The sequence below is a fragment of the Rhinatrema bivittatum genome, chromosome 7, assembly GCF_901001135.1.
Source record: "Rhinatrema bivittatum chromosome 7, aRhiBiv1.1, whole genome shotgun sequence".
In the NCBI taxonomy this organism is placed as follows: Eukaryota; Metazoa; Chordata; class Amphibia; order Gymnophiona; family Rhinatrematidae; genus Rhinatrema; species Rhinatrema bivittatum.
Genome location: NC_042621.1, coordinates 47,477,950 through 47,495,956, shown reverse-complemented (window position 1 = coordinate 47,495,956; position 18,007 = coordinate 47,477,950). Strand labels below are relative to the sequence as shown.

The window sequence follows — 18,007 nt, the reverse complement described above, 5'->3', positions numbered from 1 at the left end:
TAGCTCTGATGCCCCCTAAGAGCAGTGATTTTTCTCACCATCTTACAGGGGAGGGTGGGAATTGTGAGTGCTGCTTCCCCACTCCTGCCTCCCCATTCCCTTGCAGAGAGAGCAAGAACTGTGAGCACTGCTTCCTCACTCTTACCTCCCCATTCCCCTGAAGGAGAGGGCAGGGATTGCAAGTGCTCCTTCCTCACTCCCACCTCCCCAGTCTTCTGCAGGAGTGGGGAGGGAGGACTTTGAGCAGATGTGAACACTCAGCAAGTGTCATTTCCTGGGCTTGCAGGTGTCCCGCTGCACCATGCGTTACCTCACACTGATGGTGGCACGGCCGGTATTAAAACTGCGGGAAAGCAATCCTCTTCTGTTTAACTACGTGGAGGAGTTGGTGGAGATTCGGGTAAGTGCACCAAGTTTTCATACTGATGAGCCTGAGCTCTGAACAGGGCTAGACAGGCAAGGCACCGGCTCTGAGGTGCAGTCTCTCTTATAACACTGAAGAGGTGTTTTTAGCAGGAGGTTTAATTCTGCTTTATTGGTCTTAACAATATCATGTCGCCAATGGGATCGGATGGCAGATTGTTAATATTGCACAGATTCTCAGTTTCAGCCAAGAGGGGACTGTCCTCGTCGCAGGGCTCAAACCTTGCACTTGGCTCTTCGCCAAGAAAGGGGCAGCATCCAGATGAGCCACGACCTTGCTGGCAGCATTACACAGGCAGATCTGCAGAGAAAGTCCTGCCTATGATACCCTAGGAAGCTGTGCCCTCAGCTTCTCTCCCACTCACATGGGCTCTGGGGCCCAGCTGCTACTGCCCTCCTCTCTGCATGATGACCTGCTGGAAGAAACAAGTGACCCATATGTGTTGGGGCTTAAGCAATTTCTCTTCTAGCTAGTTCAGCAGGGTTTGTCTCAAGCAAATGCAGGTTGGTAGTTGAACGGATGGTTACAGGCAGCAGAAAGTAATGCCCTCCAATCCCTCTCTCTCTTCCTGTCTCTCTATTCTAGAAGCTACGACAGGATATTCTGCTCATGAAGCCGTATTTCATCACCTGCAAAGAGGCCATGGAGGCCCGGCTATTGCTTCAGGTCAGGGAGCCTCTGAGTAGGGAGTGGGGGGGGACTTGAAAGGGCAAGAGGGAGCAACAGTGCAAGCTTCCTTCACAGAACAGATACAGCACAGGCAGCGGCAAAGGAAAATTGGTTCTTACCTACTAATTTTCATTCCTATAGTACCACGGATCAGTCCAGACTCCTGGGCTTATGAATCCCTGCCAGCAGATGGAGACGGAGAAAGTTTCACTGACACTGCTTCATAAACCCCAGTGCCACCTGCAGTTCCTCAGTATTGATCGGTACCCAAGCCAAAAAAAGAAAATTCAACTGTAAAAAAACAATGCAACTAACGATTTAGACTCTAAACTGTGACAAACATACTGCATGCAGACCCACAATACTATAGCTGAGCGGGCGACTATCCAAATCTCTCAAACTGGGCGGGTTCTGGACTGACCCGTGGTACTACAGGAACTAAAATGAGCAGGTAAGAACCAATTTTCCTTTCCCTGTACATACCCGGATCAGTCCAGACTCTTGATGTACCAAAGCCCCCGACGCTGGATGGGACCTGGAGAGTCCTGCTGTCAGAACACTCTCACCAAAGGAAGGGACACCTGAATCTCCCACATCCAAGCAATAGTGCCTCGCAAAGGTATGTAGCAACTTCCAAGTCGCTGCTCTGCAAATCTCGTGGGGAGACCAGTTGCGCCTCAGCCCAGGAGGCTGCCTGCGAACTCGTAGAATGCGCTCGCAAGCCTTCAGGAATCGCACGACCCACCATAATGTAAGTGGAACCAATCGCCTCCTTCAACCATCACGCGATAGTAGCTTTAGATGCTTTGAAACCTCGCTTTGCACCACTCCACAAAACAAAAAGGTGGTCAGACCTGAAATCATTCATCACTTTTAGATAGCACAGTAGAGCCCGCCGAATATCCAACTGCTTGAGCTCTTTCCCCTGAGGATTAGAAACATCTACCGCAGGAAAGACTGGAAGCTCGACCGTCTGGTTCACATGGAAAGTGGAAACCACTTTTGGCAGAAAGGAAAGAACCATCTGCAACGGAACCCCGGAATTAGAAGTCTGAAGGAAGGGGTCCCAACAGGACAGAGCCTGCAACTCGGAAATCCTTCTAGCCGAACATATAGCCACTAGAAAAATCACTTCTAGAGTCAAGTCCTTCAGTGTCATGCTCCGCAGAGGTTCAGAGGGAGCCTTACACAGACCTCGGAGGTCCAGATTAAGATTCCAGGAAGGACAAACACTTCTAATCTGCGGACGCAATTTCTTGGTGCCTCTAAGGAATTACATCCGGATGATCTGAATCTTACCACGGAGGCAACCTGAGGTCGCCACCTGAACTTTAAGCGAGCTAGGAGATAAGCCTTTAGCAAAGCCTTCTTGCAGAAATGACAAAATGTCCGGATAGGAAGACCTGAGAGCTTGCACACCGTTAGCAGAACACCAAGACCCAAACACCTTTCAAATGCAAATGTAAGTTCCCTCTATGTACCCGGATCAGTCCAGACCGTGGGTTGAGCCTCCTGCCCAGCAGGTGGAGACAGACTAAAACTGAAAAGGGTATCCTATATCAGGACAGAGCCTACCCTGCAGCCCTTCTGTATTTGTCTGTCTCCAGCAGATGGATCAGCTCAACCTGCGGTTCCCTGATCTTGGCTAGTTAGCCCTTTCCCAGTTGGGTACTTACCTTAGTGGATCAAGCAAGTACTTTTATTTTGTTTTATTTGTTATTTAAAAAAAAAAAAAGGGGGGGGGGGGAATTGGCTCTGTTCTTGTTTTTTGGAGACAGCACTGTCTCCATGCTCTTGCGGGGCTTAGGGGGGCTTGGCCCCTTGTGTTTTCTTCATAGCCTAATCCCCTGTTCCTGGTGCTCCTATTGAAGGTGAAACTGGTGGTCCAGTCCCTCCCCCTCACCTGGCTGCCTTTTTTGTTCAGGAGAGTTTCTCTCCTGTCAGTGCCCTTAGGGCAGATACATTTGCCTGCATTCAGTTTAAAAACAAAAAACATAAGACTCCCCACAAGCCTATTAATTTCACCTCGGGGGCATAGCAATTCTTTTTCTCCGGCAGCTGGGTGTTCAGAGAGGAGCGTGCAGGGTTCATTCGTCTGCCTCCGCTCCTCCCGGCAACGAAGGGGGCTTCATCAGCTGTTCTTCTCTTATGGTCGCGGCTCCTCTTCAGTGAGAATGCCCTGCTGCCTGGCCTGTGGGGAGCCCTCAACATGGTTTTCGCGTGAGGGGCTATGTTCTTCTTGCTTGCCGGGTGGGGAAGGTCCCTCCCAGACAGCGCAGTCAAATCCAGCCCGGGGTTGATCCACACGGCGGTGGCCAGGCCGATCCTGGGTTGGCAAACCACGGGAACGGTAGCCATCTTGGGAGTTTTAGCAGTTCCCGATTCAGGGCTGCTTGGCGCAGAGGATGAGAATTTTTTGGGGTCTCCTTCTCCACCCCCCCCCTCCGGCAAGTCTAGGCCTTGTTTTTCATCGGAACTTGTGCTCCTCATGCACAAATCCTATCTGGCCAGCTTGCAGGAGGAGGAGGACCCCTCACCAGGTCCCCTGCCAGGCAAGCTCCTGCTGTTGGACTTGGCGGAGATGCTCCCTCCTCTGGAAGGGGATGATCCCAGGGTTCTCCGTTTTGTTTCAGAAAGAGGAGTTGGAACCCATCATTCCTTTTGTCCTTCAGGAGTTAGGAATTGAGGGACCCCTGGCAGATACTCTTACTGCCGCGCTGCCAAAGCACATGGACCCGGTCCCGGTAGGACTCCGGGCTCCGGCTTCTGCTTTTCCATTTCACACTATGCTCAAATTGCTACTCCTCCGGGCATGGGAAGCTCCCGAGGCGGGGCTCCGCATCGGGAGAGCCATGGACAAACTTTATTCGCTCCCGGAGGACTGCCTGGAAATGCTGAAAATTCCCACAGTGGATTCTTCAGTCTCCGCTGTGACCAAGCACACCACTGTTCGGTGGTGGGGGCAAAGGCCTTGAAGGATGCACAGGATCGCAAACTTGAATTCCACCTTAAGTGTATCTTCGACGTACTCGCCTTGGGAGATCGGGCGACTATTTGCAGCAGTCTCATGCAGCGGGCAGGCCTTAGGTGGGTTCAGCAATTACTCGGCACCCAGGACCTCCCATATGCGGAGGCGGAGCAAGCTGAAAGGTTGGAAGGCGTTATTGCATATAGAGCAGATGCTCTTTACGATCTTCTCCGTGTCCAAGCGAAAGCAATGGCCTTGGCGGTTTCAGCCAGATGGCTCCTCTGGTTACGCAATTGGTCAGCGGACCCGGCGTCAAAGGTGCGGTTGGGCACTTTGCCTTTTAAAGGGAAGTTGCTTTTTGGCGAGGACCTTGAGCAGCTCATTAATTCCTTGGGTGAGAACAAGGTTCATAAGCTGCCGGAGGACTGACCGAAGCAGTCCCGAGCTTTTGTGCCTTCCCAGTTTCGGGGCCAACATAGATATACGGCTCAAGGGCGTGGTGCTTCTTTTCGGGGTTATCCTTCTCCGTCTCAGACTTGGTCTCAGCCCTTTCGAGGTCGCCGGCCCTTCTGCGAGGGGGCACCTCAGCGTACCACCCAGATTCCCACTTCCCAATGAGATTCGGTCAACCCATTCCTCCATCCCCAATCTAGGGGGTCGTCTCTCCCTATTCTTCGAGGAATGGGTCAAGATCACGTCGGACCAGTGGGTTCTCAAGATTATCCGAGACGGTTACGCTTTAGAGTTTTCTCGATCTGCCGGACCTCTATGTAGTCTCTCCTTGTGGACGTCTGAAGCGGGAGGCGGTGGCCCAAACCCTTACCAGGCTCCAGCAGCTGGGCCCCATTGTCCCGGTCCCAGCGGAAGAGCTTGGCACCGGCCAGTATTCCATCTACTTCATAGTACCAAAGAAGGAAGATTCCTTTCGCCCGATCTTTGACCTCAAGAGGGTCAACCGGGCCCTCAAGGTACCTCATTTTCGTATGGAGACCCTGAGGGCGGTCATAGCAGCTGTTCATCCCGGCGAATACCTGGCCTCTCTCGACTTAACAGAGGCGTACTTACACATCCCAATTCGCTCTGAACACCAGAAGTATCTCCGCTTCCACGTTCTGGGCCAGCATTTTCAGTTCTGGGCACTTCCCTTCGGTCTAGCCACTGCGCCACGCACCTTCACCAAGGTCGTGGTGGTGGTGGCGGCGGCTCTCCGCCGGGAAGGAGTTTTCGTCCATCCTTATCTGGACGACTGGCTCATGAGGGCCAAATCGGAAGTTCTCTGCAGGCAGGCGGTCATCTGGGTTTTAGCTCTCCTTACCTCTCCCGGGTGGATAGTCAACTTCCCCAAAAGCCATCTCCAGCCTTCCCAGGTGTTGGAATTTCTGGGGGCCCGCTTCGATACTCTGGTCATAAAGGTGTTTCTGCCCTGTGCTCAAGCACTCAAGCTCATCGACCAGGTGCGCAACCTTATCTCTCTCTCGCTCCCGACAGCGTGGGACTACCTCCAGGTCCTGGGGACTATGGCCTTCACCATCGACCTAGTCCCCTGGGCTTTTGCACAAATGGGACCATTACAGAGAGCTTTGCTATCCCACTGGCAGCTGGTGTCGGAACAGTTTCAAATGGTTCTGCCTCTATCATCGCCAACATACAGTGGTGGCTTTCGCTTCCACATCTTCTGAGGGAAATGCCTCTTCGGACTCCACAGTGGATCATAGTCACCACGGATGCCAGTCTCTCGGCTGGGAAGCCGTCTGCCAGTCTCAGACATGCAGGGATACTGGTCTCCAGTCCAATCCCATTGGAATATCAATCGGCTGGAAGCCCGGGCGGTTCGTCTGGCCTTACAGGAGTGTTTGCCCCTGCTCCGAGGCAAGACGGTGAGGGTCCTCTCCGACAACTCCACGACGGTAACTTATATCGACCGACAGGGGGGCACTCGAAGTCGCCTAGTGGCCCTGGAAGCCAGCCAGCTCCTTGCCTGGGCGGAGCGTCACCTGGACTGCCCGGGGGCCTCCCACATAGCGAGCAAGGAGAATGTGCAAGCCAATTTCCTCAGTCGCCAGTGTCTTGATCCAGGAGAGTGGGAGCTCTCGGACAGGGCCATGGAATTGATCATCAGCAGGTGGGGTCCCCTACACCTAGACTTCATGGTGACTTTGAGCAATTCCAAAGCCAACCGGTTCTTCAGCTGATGATGGGAACAATGTTTGGAGAGAGTGGATGCTCTCGCTCTCCCCTGGCCCTTGGACTTCCTCCTCTTCGTGTTTCCTCCGTGTCCTCTCGTGGGAAAAGTGCTCCAAAGAATAGAACTTCACGAGGGGCCGGTCATTCTGGTAGCACCCGAATGGCCCCGAAGGCAGTGGTTCGTGGATCTGGTCAACCTGGCGTCGGACGGGCCTCTTCGACTCGGCCATCTTCCTCGTCTGCTTCGGCAGGGTCCTGTATTTTTCGACCAGGTAAATCGCTTCTGTCTAGCGGCCTGGCTTTTGAATGGAGACGTCTGAGGCGGAAAGGCTATAAGGAGGAGGTGATTACCACTCTCATGCGGGCGCGTAAGCCATCTACTTTTTTGGCTTATGTTCGTGTTTGGAAAGGTTTTGAGACTGTCTGTTCTGAATCGGGTGTCTCGGCGTGTTCTGCACCGGTCTCAGTGGTTCTTTCCTTTCTCCAGAAAGGCCTCTCCAAGGGTCTTCCCTGTAATTTGTTGCGTGTCCAAGTGTCCGCTCTCGATTCTCTTCTCGGTCACGTAGAAGGGCACACTTTGGCGTCTCACCTGGACGTTGCTCGGTTCTTGAAGGGCGCCAAACATTTGCGGCCACCTGTCCATCCCATATGTCTGTCCTGGAATCTCAATCTCTGTCTGCCTCCTTTCGAACCTCTCCGTCGGGCTACCTTAAAGGATCTTATGCTTAAGGTGGTTTTCTTGGTTTCTATTTGTTCCACTTGTCGGGTTTTGGAGATTCAAGCGCTATCCTGTCGGGAGCCCTTTCTGCGTTTTTCTGATTCGGGAGTCTGTCTCAAGACTGTTCCTTCCTTTTTGCCGAAGGTCATTTCTTCCTTCCATGTTAATCAGTCGGTGGAACTTCCCGCATTCTCTACGGAGGACGTCGCATGTCCCGCTGGGGGCGATCTTCACCGGCTTGATGTGAAACGCGTGTTACTCCGTTATCTTCAAGTCACCAATGAGTTTCGGGTCTCCGATCATCTTTTTGTCCTCTGGAGTGGTCCAAATAGGGGCAAGCAGGCTTCTAAGACTACTATTGCTCGCTGGTTGAAGGAAGCGATTGCCTCTGCTTATATCTGCCAAGGCCGGACAGTTCCTGAGGACTTGAAGGCTTACTCTTTGCGTTCTCAGGCTACTTCATGAGCAGAGAGTCAGTCTGTCTCTCCGCAAGAGATCTGCAGGGCCGCTACATGGACATCCCTGCATACTTTTGCTCGGCATTACCGTCTGGATGTGCACGCACTGGTCTTTGGTTCTTTCGGGCGGCAGGTGCTTCGAGCGGGACTGTCTCGGTCCCACCCGGTTTAGGGAAGCTTTGGTACATCCCACGGTCTGGACTGATCCGGGTACGTACAGGGAAAGGAAAATTAGTTCTTTCCTGTTAATTTTCGTTCCTGTAGTACCACGTATCAGTCCAAACGCCCTTCCCTGGTTTCTTTCTTTTCTGCCGTCCGCTCGAAGTTTTTTCCTACAGGTCTTTGAATGGATATCCTCTATCATTCTCTTCAGGACATCGGAAGCATCTGTAATTGATGACCAAGGATATGCAGGAGTGCTATTTTACAGAGTCCATTCCTTGTTGATAATTGTTTCGTTGGTTACTCATTTGAGTCTTGTTTACTTGCTTGATCCATTTTCGGGGATCAAGCGAGCTTTCCGGGAGATCTAAGAGCCGGAAGAATACCACACATGAATAATCTTGGATCTACCATCACCTACTGTACATAGGTTGCTGATTAGTTCGTGATCGCAATTTAACTAATCATGTTTATTCTCTGTTACCTCCTCTAAGTTCCCCTATTCCCAATTATGTTATTTGTTTACTTTCATTTTTATTTGTATTTGATAATTGATTTTTTGTTTTTGTTATTGTTTCTATGTTTCAATGTAATCCTCTTATCGAGGAGTCAGTTACTTGTAAACCGGTGTGATATGTATATTATACAGGAACATCGGTATATAAAAATTAAAAATAAATAAATCTTAAATTCTTATCTGCTTTGACAATGGTTATACTGAAGGGCTGCAGGGTAGGCTCTGTCCTGATATAGGATACCCTTTTCAGTTTTAGTCTGTCTCCATCTGCTGGGCAGGAGGCTCAACCCATGGTCTGGACTGATCTGTGGTACTACAGGAACGAAAATTAACAGGTAAGAACTAATTTTCCTATATACTAGTGGATTTCCATCTGGCTTGAAGTAAGGTAGTTGTGACCACTTCCAGATAACCTCTGTCTCTTTAACTGGTGCCTCTCAAAAGCCATGCCGCTAGACAGAAGTGAGTGGCCTGGTCTGAAAATATGGGGCCCTGACGAAGCAGGCCCGCTAGATGATTGAAGCGAATCGGCCCATCCACCGCTAACTTGATCAGATCTGCGAACCAAGGACGTCACGGCCACTCCAAAGCGACCAGGACTACCTCCCCACGATGTTTTTCAATGCGACATGGCACCTTGCCTACTAATGGCCAGGGAGGAAACGCATAAAGCAGAACTCCCTGCGGCCAAAGAAGAACCAGAGCATCAACGCCTTCGGTTTCGTGTTGACATCGCTGCCTGAAAAACTGGAATGCTTTGGCATTCTGGCAAGTCACCATTAAATCCACATGAGGCGGACCCCACCGATCACAAATGAGCTGCATCGCGGTCTCTGACAATTCCCCCTCGCCTGGGTCCAGCTGAGTTTGACTCAAGAAATCCTCTTGAACGTTGTTACAGGTACAGAGAAGGGCAGAGAAGGGCAACCAAAATGATAAAGGGGATGGAACAGCTTCCCTATGAGGATAGGCTGAAGAGATTAGGGCTGTTCAGCTTGGAGAAGAGACTGCTGAGGGGGGATATGATAGAGGTCTTTAAGATCATGAGAGGTCTTGAACGAGTAGATGTGACTCTGTTATTTTCACTTTCGAATAATAGAAGGACTAGAGGGCATTCCATGAAGTTAGCAAGTAGCACATTTAAGACTAATCGGAGAAAATTCTTTTTCACTCAATGCACAATAAAGCTCTGGAATTTGTTGCCAGAGGATGTGGTTAGTGCAGTTAGTGTAGCTGGGTTCAAAAAAGGTTTGGATAAGTTCTTGGAGGAGAAGTCCATTAATGGCTATTAATCAATTTTACTTAGGGAATAGCCACTGCTATTAATTGCATCAGTAGCATGGGATCTTCTTAGTGTCTGGGTAATTGCCAGATTCTTGTGGCCTGGTTTTGGCCTCTGTTGGAAACAGGATGCTGGGCTTGATGGACCCATGGTCTGACCCAGCATGGCAATTTCTTATGTTGTTAACCCCGGCTATGTGGGACACAGCTATGCACCCCAGGTTCTGTTCTGCCCACAGAATTAACTCCTCAGCTTCCCGAGCTACCGCCTGACTCTTGGTCCCGCCCTGCCGATTGATATACGCCACCGTAGACGTGTTGTCGGACAGAATCTTTACTGACTGACCTTCCACCAATGGCAAGAGCTCTCTCAAGGCTAGACGAACCACCATTTCCTACTACTCTGAGAACCCACTGGTCCTGCGTAATCCTGGCCCACTCGTCATAAAACTGATTCAGCCGACCTCCGAGAAAAGAAATGACTGAGTGGACCAGCCTCGCCTCATTGTAAGGGCTTACCACTGGCTGTAGCACCTCCAGGGGCTCCACGAAATGGTCTCTGGGCCCCCCGAAAGGACTGCCCCCAGGACTGACCCTGAGAAGAAAATGGTCTCTGAGCTCCCGGAGCAGTCCTCTAGGTCAGAGATCGTCTATCGGAACAAAAACTAGACCATACCTGGAAAAAATGCTTGGCGGGGAGCCGCCTTATCTCCAAGAGACTGAATCAGATGCTCGAGATCCTTTCCACACAAAAGCCGACCCTTGAAAGCTAGCGAACCTAACTGAGCCTTGGAGGATACATCCGCTGCCCAGTATCACAACCAGAACAATCTCCTGGCCGCCGCCAAAGCCATCATCCGAGAGGAGGTACAGACCCAAATCATACAGAGCATCCGCCCCATAAGCCACTGTAGCCTCAGTCCGTTCTACCCTGTCTGAATCCTCTCTGAAACCTCGGCAGGGACTCCTGAACCTGCTGAACCCAGTGAAGGCACATACATTGCATGAAGCTGATACAAGTTGCCGCTCTCAAACTCAAGGCTGAGACTTCAAATATGCGCTTGAGGTGCACGTCCAATTTACGATCCTGCACATCCTTTAACGCCACTGAACCTACCACTGGAATAGTGGTCCTCTTAGTGGCTGCCGAGACCACTGCAACGACTTTAGGGAGAGAAAAAAGCTCCAAGTCCTGCTCCGGAAGAGGATAAAGCCTCGTCATACTCTGAGCAACCTTTAGGCCCACATCAGGAGACCCCACTCAGCTTCAACCATCCGCTTAACTGCCTTGTCTTATGGGAAGGAAGACAGGGGACTCCTCATCCCATCTAGGACTGGGTCCGCTCCCTCCAAATCCTGGTCGTCCTGGGGCATCTTGACCCCCAAAACCTGAAAGGCCAAAGGGAGCAAAGCATCAAGCTCTTCCCGATTTGAAAAGGCACACCACCTTGGGGTCATCTGCTCTGGGAACTGGAAACCCCTGGTCATCGCCCTGACCAACATCCCCTGGAGCCTGATTGACTGGACCCATCTGCGGCCCCTAACCAGGATCATCTCCGGTGTCTCTGGGGGCATCATCTGACTCCTCTGCATCACCACTGCCCAAGCGCCCCCCCCCCCCCGAAGGAGGACTGTGAGAAGTCACTGAACAGGAGAAAACTGTGTTCTGCCCGAGAAACTCGGACCAGAACCAAAGCCAGTCCCTCCAATGGGTTGGGAGGGGCCGAGGCTGGCCTGAGTGACTCCCACAGCCACCTGTTGATGGCCAAAAAGGCATCATGAAGTAACAAAATAAATTTGGGGGAAAAAGATGTCACTGCTGCTGCCCCACTTGGGCCCATGGCAGGATTCAGCAGCAACAGGTTATCCCCCCCCCCCCATGATTGTTTCCCAAATCTGAACGGGCTGGAGATAAGCAGGGAGGACCCTCCCCCAGTCCCCCCGATGACACGGGAGCAGGTGCCGAAAAATCCAAAATGGCTGCCGCTTCCGCACTGTTTGGGCAAAAAGGAGGATCCCTATCAGAGCCTTGGCCTGACTGCTGCCCCGACTCTGCCGACCTCCAATGCAGTTTCGTGGCTGGAGGGCCCCCAGAGGAGCCCCCCCCCCCTTGACACAGCCTGCATGAAGCCTGCCTCGATTAAGGCGCTAATGGGATGAGCAGCAAGCACAACACGCGACCCCGTGGGTCATAACGGGGGGGGGGGGGGGGGGCGAAGGAAACTACAGAGACCCTGAAAAAACACAAAACTACGGTAGCAAAAGCGGTCCCTCATGGGAAAACAGTCCCTCTTACCACCAACGAGAGAGGAGGTCACCCGCACCACAGTGTTATGTTGCTGCCCAAAGAACCTTTTTTTTTTTTTTTTTTTCTCCAATAAAAGCTTTACCTCAACAGTCTGAGACTATGAGCCTAAGGCAAGCCTCAGGGACAGAGGGAAAGGGGGATAAACCCTAATGGAGCCTGCAGCCACCGGAGCAGCCTCGTGACGAGGAGGGATCTGGACAACCAAATTTACACCCCACGGGCTCACAAAAGGGTGCAACCCCCGGCTCATCTGCCTCAACCGGACAGGAAGAACCCAAAGGATTCCTAAAAAGAAACCCCAGGAAGGAAGGATCAAAAGAAAAAGTCAAAAAGTAAGACAAAACTGCAGAACTGCAGGTTTAGCACCCTGTGCCATCTGCTGGAGACAGAGAAATACTGAGGGATTGCAGGTGGCACACTGGGTTATGTACAGTGTCTGTGAAACTTTCTCTGTCTCCATCTGCTGGCAGGGATGCATCACCCAGCAGTCTGGATTGATCCAGATATTTACAGGGAATGAAAGCTTTGCGCGCACACCTAGCCACAGGACAGGTACAGCACAGGCAGCAGCAATGAAAGCTTCTCACACACATACCTTCCTCTCACCACAGGACAGGTACAGCACAGGCAGTGGCAGCGCAAGCTTCACCTATTCACACTGTCACACCACAGGCAGCAGCAGTGCAAGCTACACACACCAAGTACAGCAAATGCAGTGGCAGTGCAAGCTTCACACACATACACACATCCCCACCCACACCAGGTACAGCACAGCACACTGAACCACCGCAGAACTGGGACAGCACAGGCAACACACACACACACCATACCGCACAGGCAGTAGCAGTGCAAGCTTTCTACATATGCACATGCCCTCCATCGAATAGGGACAGCCTGGGCAGCAGCACACAGACAGGCTGATACAGTAAAAATCACGGGAGAGTGGGCGATACGGTAAATTTATTTAAATTAGGGTCCGCGGCAAAAAGAGGTGCTAGGGACACTAGCGCGTCCCTAGCATCTCTTTTGGGACAGGAGCGGCAGCTGTCAGCGGGTTTTGACAGCTGACGCTCAATTTTGCCAGCATCGGTTCTTGAGCCCACTGACAGCCACGGGTTCGGAAACCGGACGCCGGCAAAATTGAGCATCCGGTTTTCATGTTTAAACGTTTTATTAAAGTTTTGCAATAACAATATGACAACACTGAGGTGGTTGTGGGAGCGTCCGGTTTTCAACCCTCGGCCCCATTTAAAATTTTTTTTTTTTTTTAACTTTTGGGGCCTCCATGATATTAAGTCTGAGGGTGCACAGAAAAGCAGTTTTTACTGCTTTTCTGTGCACTTCCCCGGTGCCGGCAGAAATTAACAACTACCTTTTGGGTAGGCGCTAATTTCTTAAAGTAAAATGTGCGGCTTGGCTGCACATTTTACTTACTGTATCGCGCGGGAATACCTAATAGGGCCATCAACATGCATTTGCATGTTGCGGGCGCTATTAGGTTCGGGGGGTTGGACGCGCGTTTTCGACATGCTATTACCCCTTACTGAATAAGGGGTAAAGCTAGCGCGTCAAACGCGCGTCCAATTGTGGGTTAACAGTGCGCTCCACCGGAGCGCACTGTACTGTATCGGCCTGAGAGATAGTTAAGTAAGTAGCATCTCCTGGGAGGTGTGGCATCCCATTGCTGAGGGCCCAGAGCAAGGGGATACAGGGGGCAACACTTTACCCTCTTTCTGCTGGAGCTTATAATAATCAACACAGGAATCAGCTTGCTGTGTGAAATCTGCAGTCTGCCTGAGATGTATCAAATACAGGGGCATTTCTTGTGCATTGATGCTCACTGGTTGTACTCATCTGTGTGTCTAGATTGTAACCTCCACGGAGAAGAGACTGTCTTTCTGAACGTACTGTAGCTGCATATTGCTCTGCATCTACTAGTGCTATAAAAATTAGTATTAGTACTGGTAGAGGAGCTGCACTATACTGGGTGCACCTGGAGTTTGCTGAGCGGTCTGGTATAAGGGATGAGAGGTGTAGGTTTAGACACCTGTCTTGGGGTGTGGAGGAATTGGGGATTGGTATCTTGGGTGGTGAAGAAGCAGGGTTTAATGACTGGTGTGTTGGGGACATTGGAGTTTAGAGGATGGTTTGGTGACCCATGGCTTGAGCATAGTGAGGTTTAGTGACTGGGTGGGGGAGGTCCTTGATAGATTTAGCGACTGATTTTTCATTGATGGGACAGTCTCTTCCTGCAGCTGCAGGATCGCCAGCACTTTGTGGAGAATGATGAGATGTATTCCCTGCAAGACCTCATTGACATTAACAGTGGTCGCCTCAGCTGCTCCCTGACCGAAATCCACACCATCTTTGCTAAGCACATCAAGCTGGATTGTGAGGTAAGTGCTCCTGCCATCCGGGCCCCTCTGTCAAGCCATTCCAGAAAATGTATTGGAAAACCAACAGAGTACCGAGTGGAAAACCTGAGACAGAAGAAAGCCCAAGAGAAGAAAGTGGGCCAGGGTGAGCTGTCCTGATGGGATATTGAACCTGGATGCAGTTGGTGATTAACCAAACATAGAGTGTACAACAAATGAAAAAGCAGGATTGGCTCAGCTGCCTGTTTCTTGGCATTGTTGTTTCCAAAAAAATCTCCTTTCTTTAATGCAGGGGTAGGCAACTCTTGCCTCTCAGGTGCTGCAAGCAAGCCAGGTTTTCAGGAACTCCACCATGAATATGTATGAGAGATACTTGCATACAGTGGAGGCAGTGCATGCAAGTCTCTCTCATGCATATTCATGGTGGAGTTCCTGAAAAGCAGACCTGTTCGTAGTACTTGGGGACCGGCATTGCCTACCCCTGAGATGGTGCATGTCAGTACACAAAGATCAAATTGGTCCAGCTAGTTTGCCCAGATGGTGTAGATGTGCATATAAATCCCACAAGCAACACATTAGCTTCCCTGCCTCCCATGCCTTCTAACTGACCTCCCTCCATATCCATCAGCTTTGATTCTTACAAGATTGCTGCTTATCCCACACCCAGGCCTTTTCCATGTCTTATTACCAAGTTTTGTACGTGTCTCAGAAATCATGCTGTATTCATGCTTTACGTGTATCGGGCTCTAAGGATCAGCACTTGATCTATTACATTTCTAATGATGGGTGTGACTTAGGAAGGAATTTTCAGAAGACTTTCCATGCTGGGTCAGACTAAGAGTCCATTGAGTCCAGCATCCTGTCTCTGACAGTGGTCAGTCTGGATCTCTAGACCGTACCCAGTAGGCCCCAAAAAGTAAATCCATTCTTTGTTGTTCACTCCTAGGGATAAGTAGCGTTATCCATTGTGAAAGAAATGCTTTCTTTACTTTGTTTTATGTCTGCTCCCTGTTAGTTTCATGGAGTGTCCCCTAGTACTTTTGTACTATTTGAAAGGTAATTCCCTGTACGTACCTGGATCAGTCCAGACAGTGGGTTATGTCCCCAATCCAGCAGATGGAGTCAGCACAAGCTTTGAGGGGGCGTAACCATATATACTACTACCCCCTCTGCAGGAGTTCAGTATCTTCTGACTCCAGCAGATGCGAGTAGGGGAATCAGGCTTCCCCTCCTTTTCCTTTTTCTTCACTTTCTTGCTTGATTATGGCTTGTTGTTGGCTTTTTCTGTGGATCAAGTTTGTATCAAGTTTGTATTAAGTGTAAAAACAAAAAAAAAAAAAAAAAAGTAAGGCAGAGTTCTTTCAACTTCTGGGGAGTGGCTTATCTTCCTTGTCTCTTCTCTGCGGCCTTGCTGTTTATTTCTCGTTGCAGCCAGGGGTAAGTTTGTTTTTCCTTTGTAGTTTTTTCCTTCACAGCTCAGCCCCCGGTGCCCGCGAAAGCCGGTGGAGCCGGCCTCTTCGCTCTTTACTTCCTCGCCCGCGGCCATTTTACAGCTCCTCATGGGCTGCTGAGCCATTTAGGGAAAGATGTCTGGGGCGGGTCGTGTGGCCGGGAAGGCCCCCCCGCGGCACCCTCCTCTATTTTCGGACAGCGGGCAGTGCGGGCCGACCGGGCCCCCCCGCAGCGGCGCTTTTGTGCGCGTGGCCCCCCCCCCCCCCCCCCCCCGTGGCTTTTTCTTTTCTCCTACAGCGATCCCGATGCCGCGGCCGTCCCGCTGTTCGGCCTGCGGAGACCCGGGGTCCCTGATTTCCCGGGAGGGCATCTGTGCACGATGCCTTCCCGGGGGGGAAGGTACCTCACAGTCCCTGACTGATTTCTCTTTTTTGCCCGGGCGGCGCGGGCCGGCCACTCCGCCATTTTTGGCGGGAACGGCGGCCATTTTACATTCTGAGCGCCCTGAGGTGCAGGCCACGAGGGAGAATGGCTCTCTGGAGGACTCTACCAGCGGGGGTGTTCCCCCGATTTTGGTGCAGGAACCAAGCACCCAGAGCCAGGGAGCAGGAACCACGCCACCCCCGAAGCGCACCCGAGCAGGCCAGGGTTCTCTCCGGAGTTTATCCTGCTCATGCATACCGCTTATCTGCAGGGGCTGGAAGCACCTGTGGGACCCCCCCTCCTAAGATCCCTCGGATGTCGCCCTCAACGCCGGCCCCCCCCGACCCTCCGGGAGTGGGGGCCTCCCGCCTTCCTACCCGGGTCCGATCCATGCCCGCGGCAGTGGGGGCGGTGCCAGACCCAGCGGGACATGGACTTGTCCCTCCTGGACGGGGGACAAGGGGACGGCACGCAGGAGGGGGATGATCCGCGTATCCTACGCCTCTTCCAGAGGGAAGAGCTGGACGACCTCATCCCGCAGATCATCCAAGAATTAGATTTGGACCCGCCACCAGACCCGCCTGCCCCAGTAGCTCCCGCTGTCGTCACTTCTTCAAGGAAGGGAGATCCTGTCCTGGCGGCACTCCGGCCGAGGGCTCGGGCTTTTCCCATTCATGACTCGTTTTTACAACTTCTCACCAGGGAATGGGACACCCCGGAGGCCTCCCTGAAGAGCAGCCGGGCTATGGAAAAGCTGTACCCGCTCCCCGAAGATTTTCTGGACCTCATCAAGGTCCCAAAGGTGGACTCCGCAGTGTCGGCGGTCACGAAGAGGACAACTATCCCAGTGACGGGAGGTGCGGCGTTGCGGGACACACAGGATCGTAAGTTGGAAGTTTTCCTTAAGCGGGTTTTCGAGGTCTCCGCTCTGGGTATGCGGGCGGTGATGTGCAGTTCGCTTGCCCAGCGGGCTAGTCTCCATTGGGTGCAACAACTCCTCACGTCTCAGAACCTGCCGTCCGATGAGGCTGCCCAGGCAGATCGGCTAGAAGCCGCAGTGGCGTATGGGGCGGACGCCTCGTACGACCTTTTTCGGGTCCTCGCAAGATCCATGGTTTCGGTAGTGGCAGCACGACGACTACTGTGGCTACGCAATTGGGCGGCTGATACGTCCTCTAAGTCGAGTCTGGGCTCTCTCCCCTTCAGGGGCAAGTTCCTCTTCGGGGAGGATTTGGACCAGATCATCAAGTCCCTGGGGGAGAACGCTGTTCATCGGCTGCCGGAGGATAGGTTTCGACCATCCAGAGCGTTTTCTTCTTCTCGGACCAGAGCCAGAGCGCAACGGCGCTACAGGGGATACAGACAGGCGGGCTCCCGGTCATCCGCCCCCAGGTCTCAGCCCTGGTCGCGCTCCTTTTGCGGGCGTCGGCCCGCACGCACTACTCCCGGAACCGGGAACCCCTATACCAAGTCTTCACAATGATGCCAGTCTCGCCCACTCCCCTGGACCGACTAACGTATTTCTACGCGGAGTGGGCACGGATCACCTCGGACCAGTGGGTCCTGGATACCATAAAACACGGCTACGCATTGGAATTTGTCCGCCCCCCGCAGGGAAGGTTCATCTTTTCCCCCTGTGGCTCGGACCTCAAGAGAGGAGCGGTGCAGCTGACTCTGGACAGACTCCGGGAGATAGGCGCTATTGCGCCCGTGCCTTTCGGAGAGGTGGGCTCGGGCCACTGTTCCATCTATTTCGTCGTACCAAAGAAGGACGGTTCCTTCCGGCCTATCCTAGACCTCAAGGAAGTCAACAAATCCCTTCGAGTCGTTCGGTTCCGCATGGAAACGCTCCGGTCAGTGATGGCGGCGGTGCATCGGGGGGAGTTCCTCGCCTCCCTGGACTTAACGGAGGCCTACCTGCACATTCCCATCCGCCCGGACCACCACCGTTTCCTTCGTTTCAAAATTCTGGACCAGCATTTTCAGTTCACGGCTCTCCTGTTCGGATTGGTGACGGCGCCGCGCACCTTCATCAAGATCATGGTAGTCGTGGCGGCAGCTCTCCGGA

The 18,007-nt window shown here is 52.2% G+C and overlaps 1 protein-coding gene across 10 annotated transcripts in view; it reads left to right on the top strand.

The window, feature by feature from the left end:
- DEF8 (differentially expressed in FDCP 8 homolog) overlaps positions 1-18,007 on the top strand; it is a 70,914-nt gene that overhangs the window by 34,802 nt on the left and 18,105 nt on the right. For 8 of the 10 annotated variants that reach the window (XM_029608337.1, XM_029608336.1, XM_029608343.1 and 5 more), the window contains 3 exons: positions 287-400; positions 1,010-1,090; positions 13,945-14,085. In XM_029608337.1, coding sequence (XP_029464197.1) covers positions 287-400; positions 1,010-1,090; positions 13,945-14,085 — 336 coding nt within the window. The remainder of the gene's footprint in view (positions 1-286; positions 401-1,009; positions 1,091-13,944; positions 14,086-18,007) is intronic. The other 2 variants (XM_029608335.1, XM_029608339.1) reach the window with 2 other exon arrangements.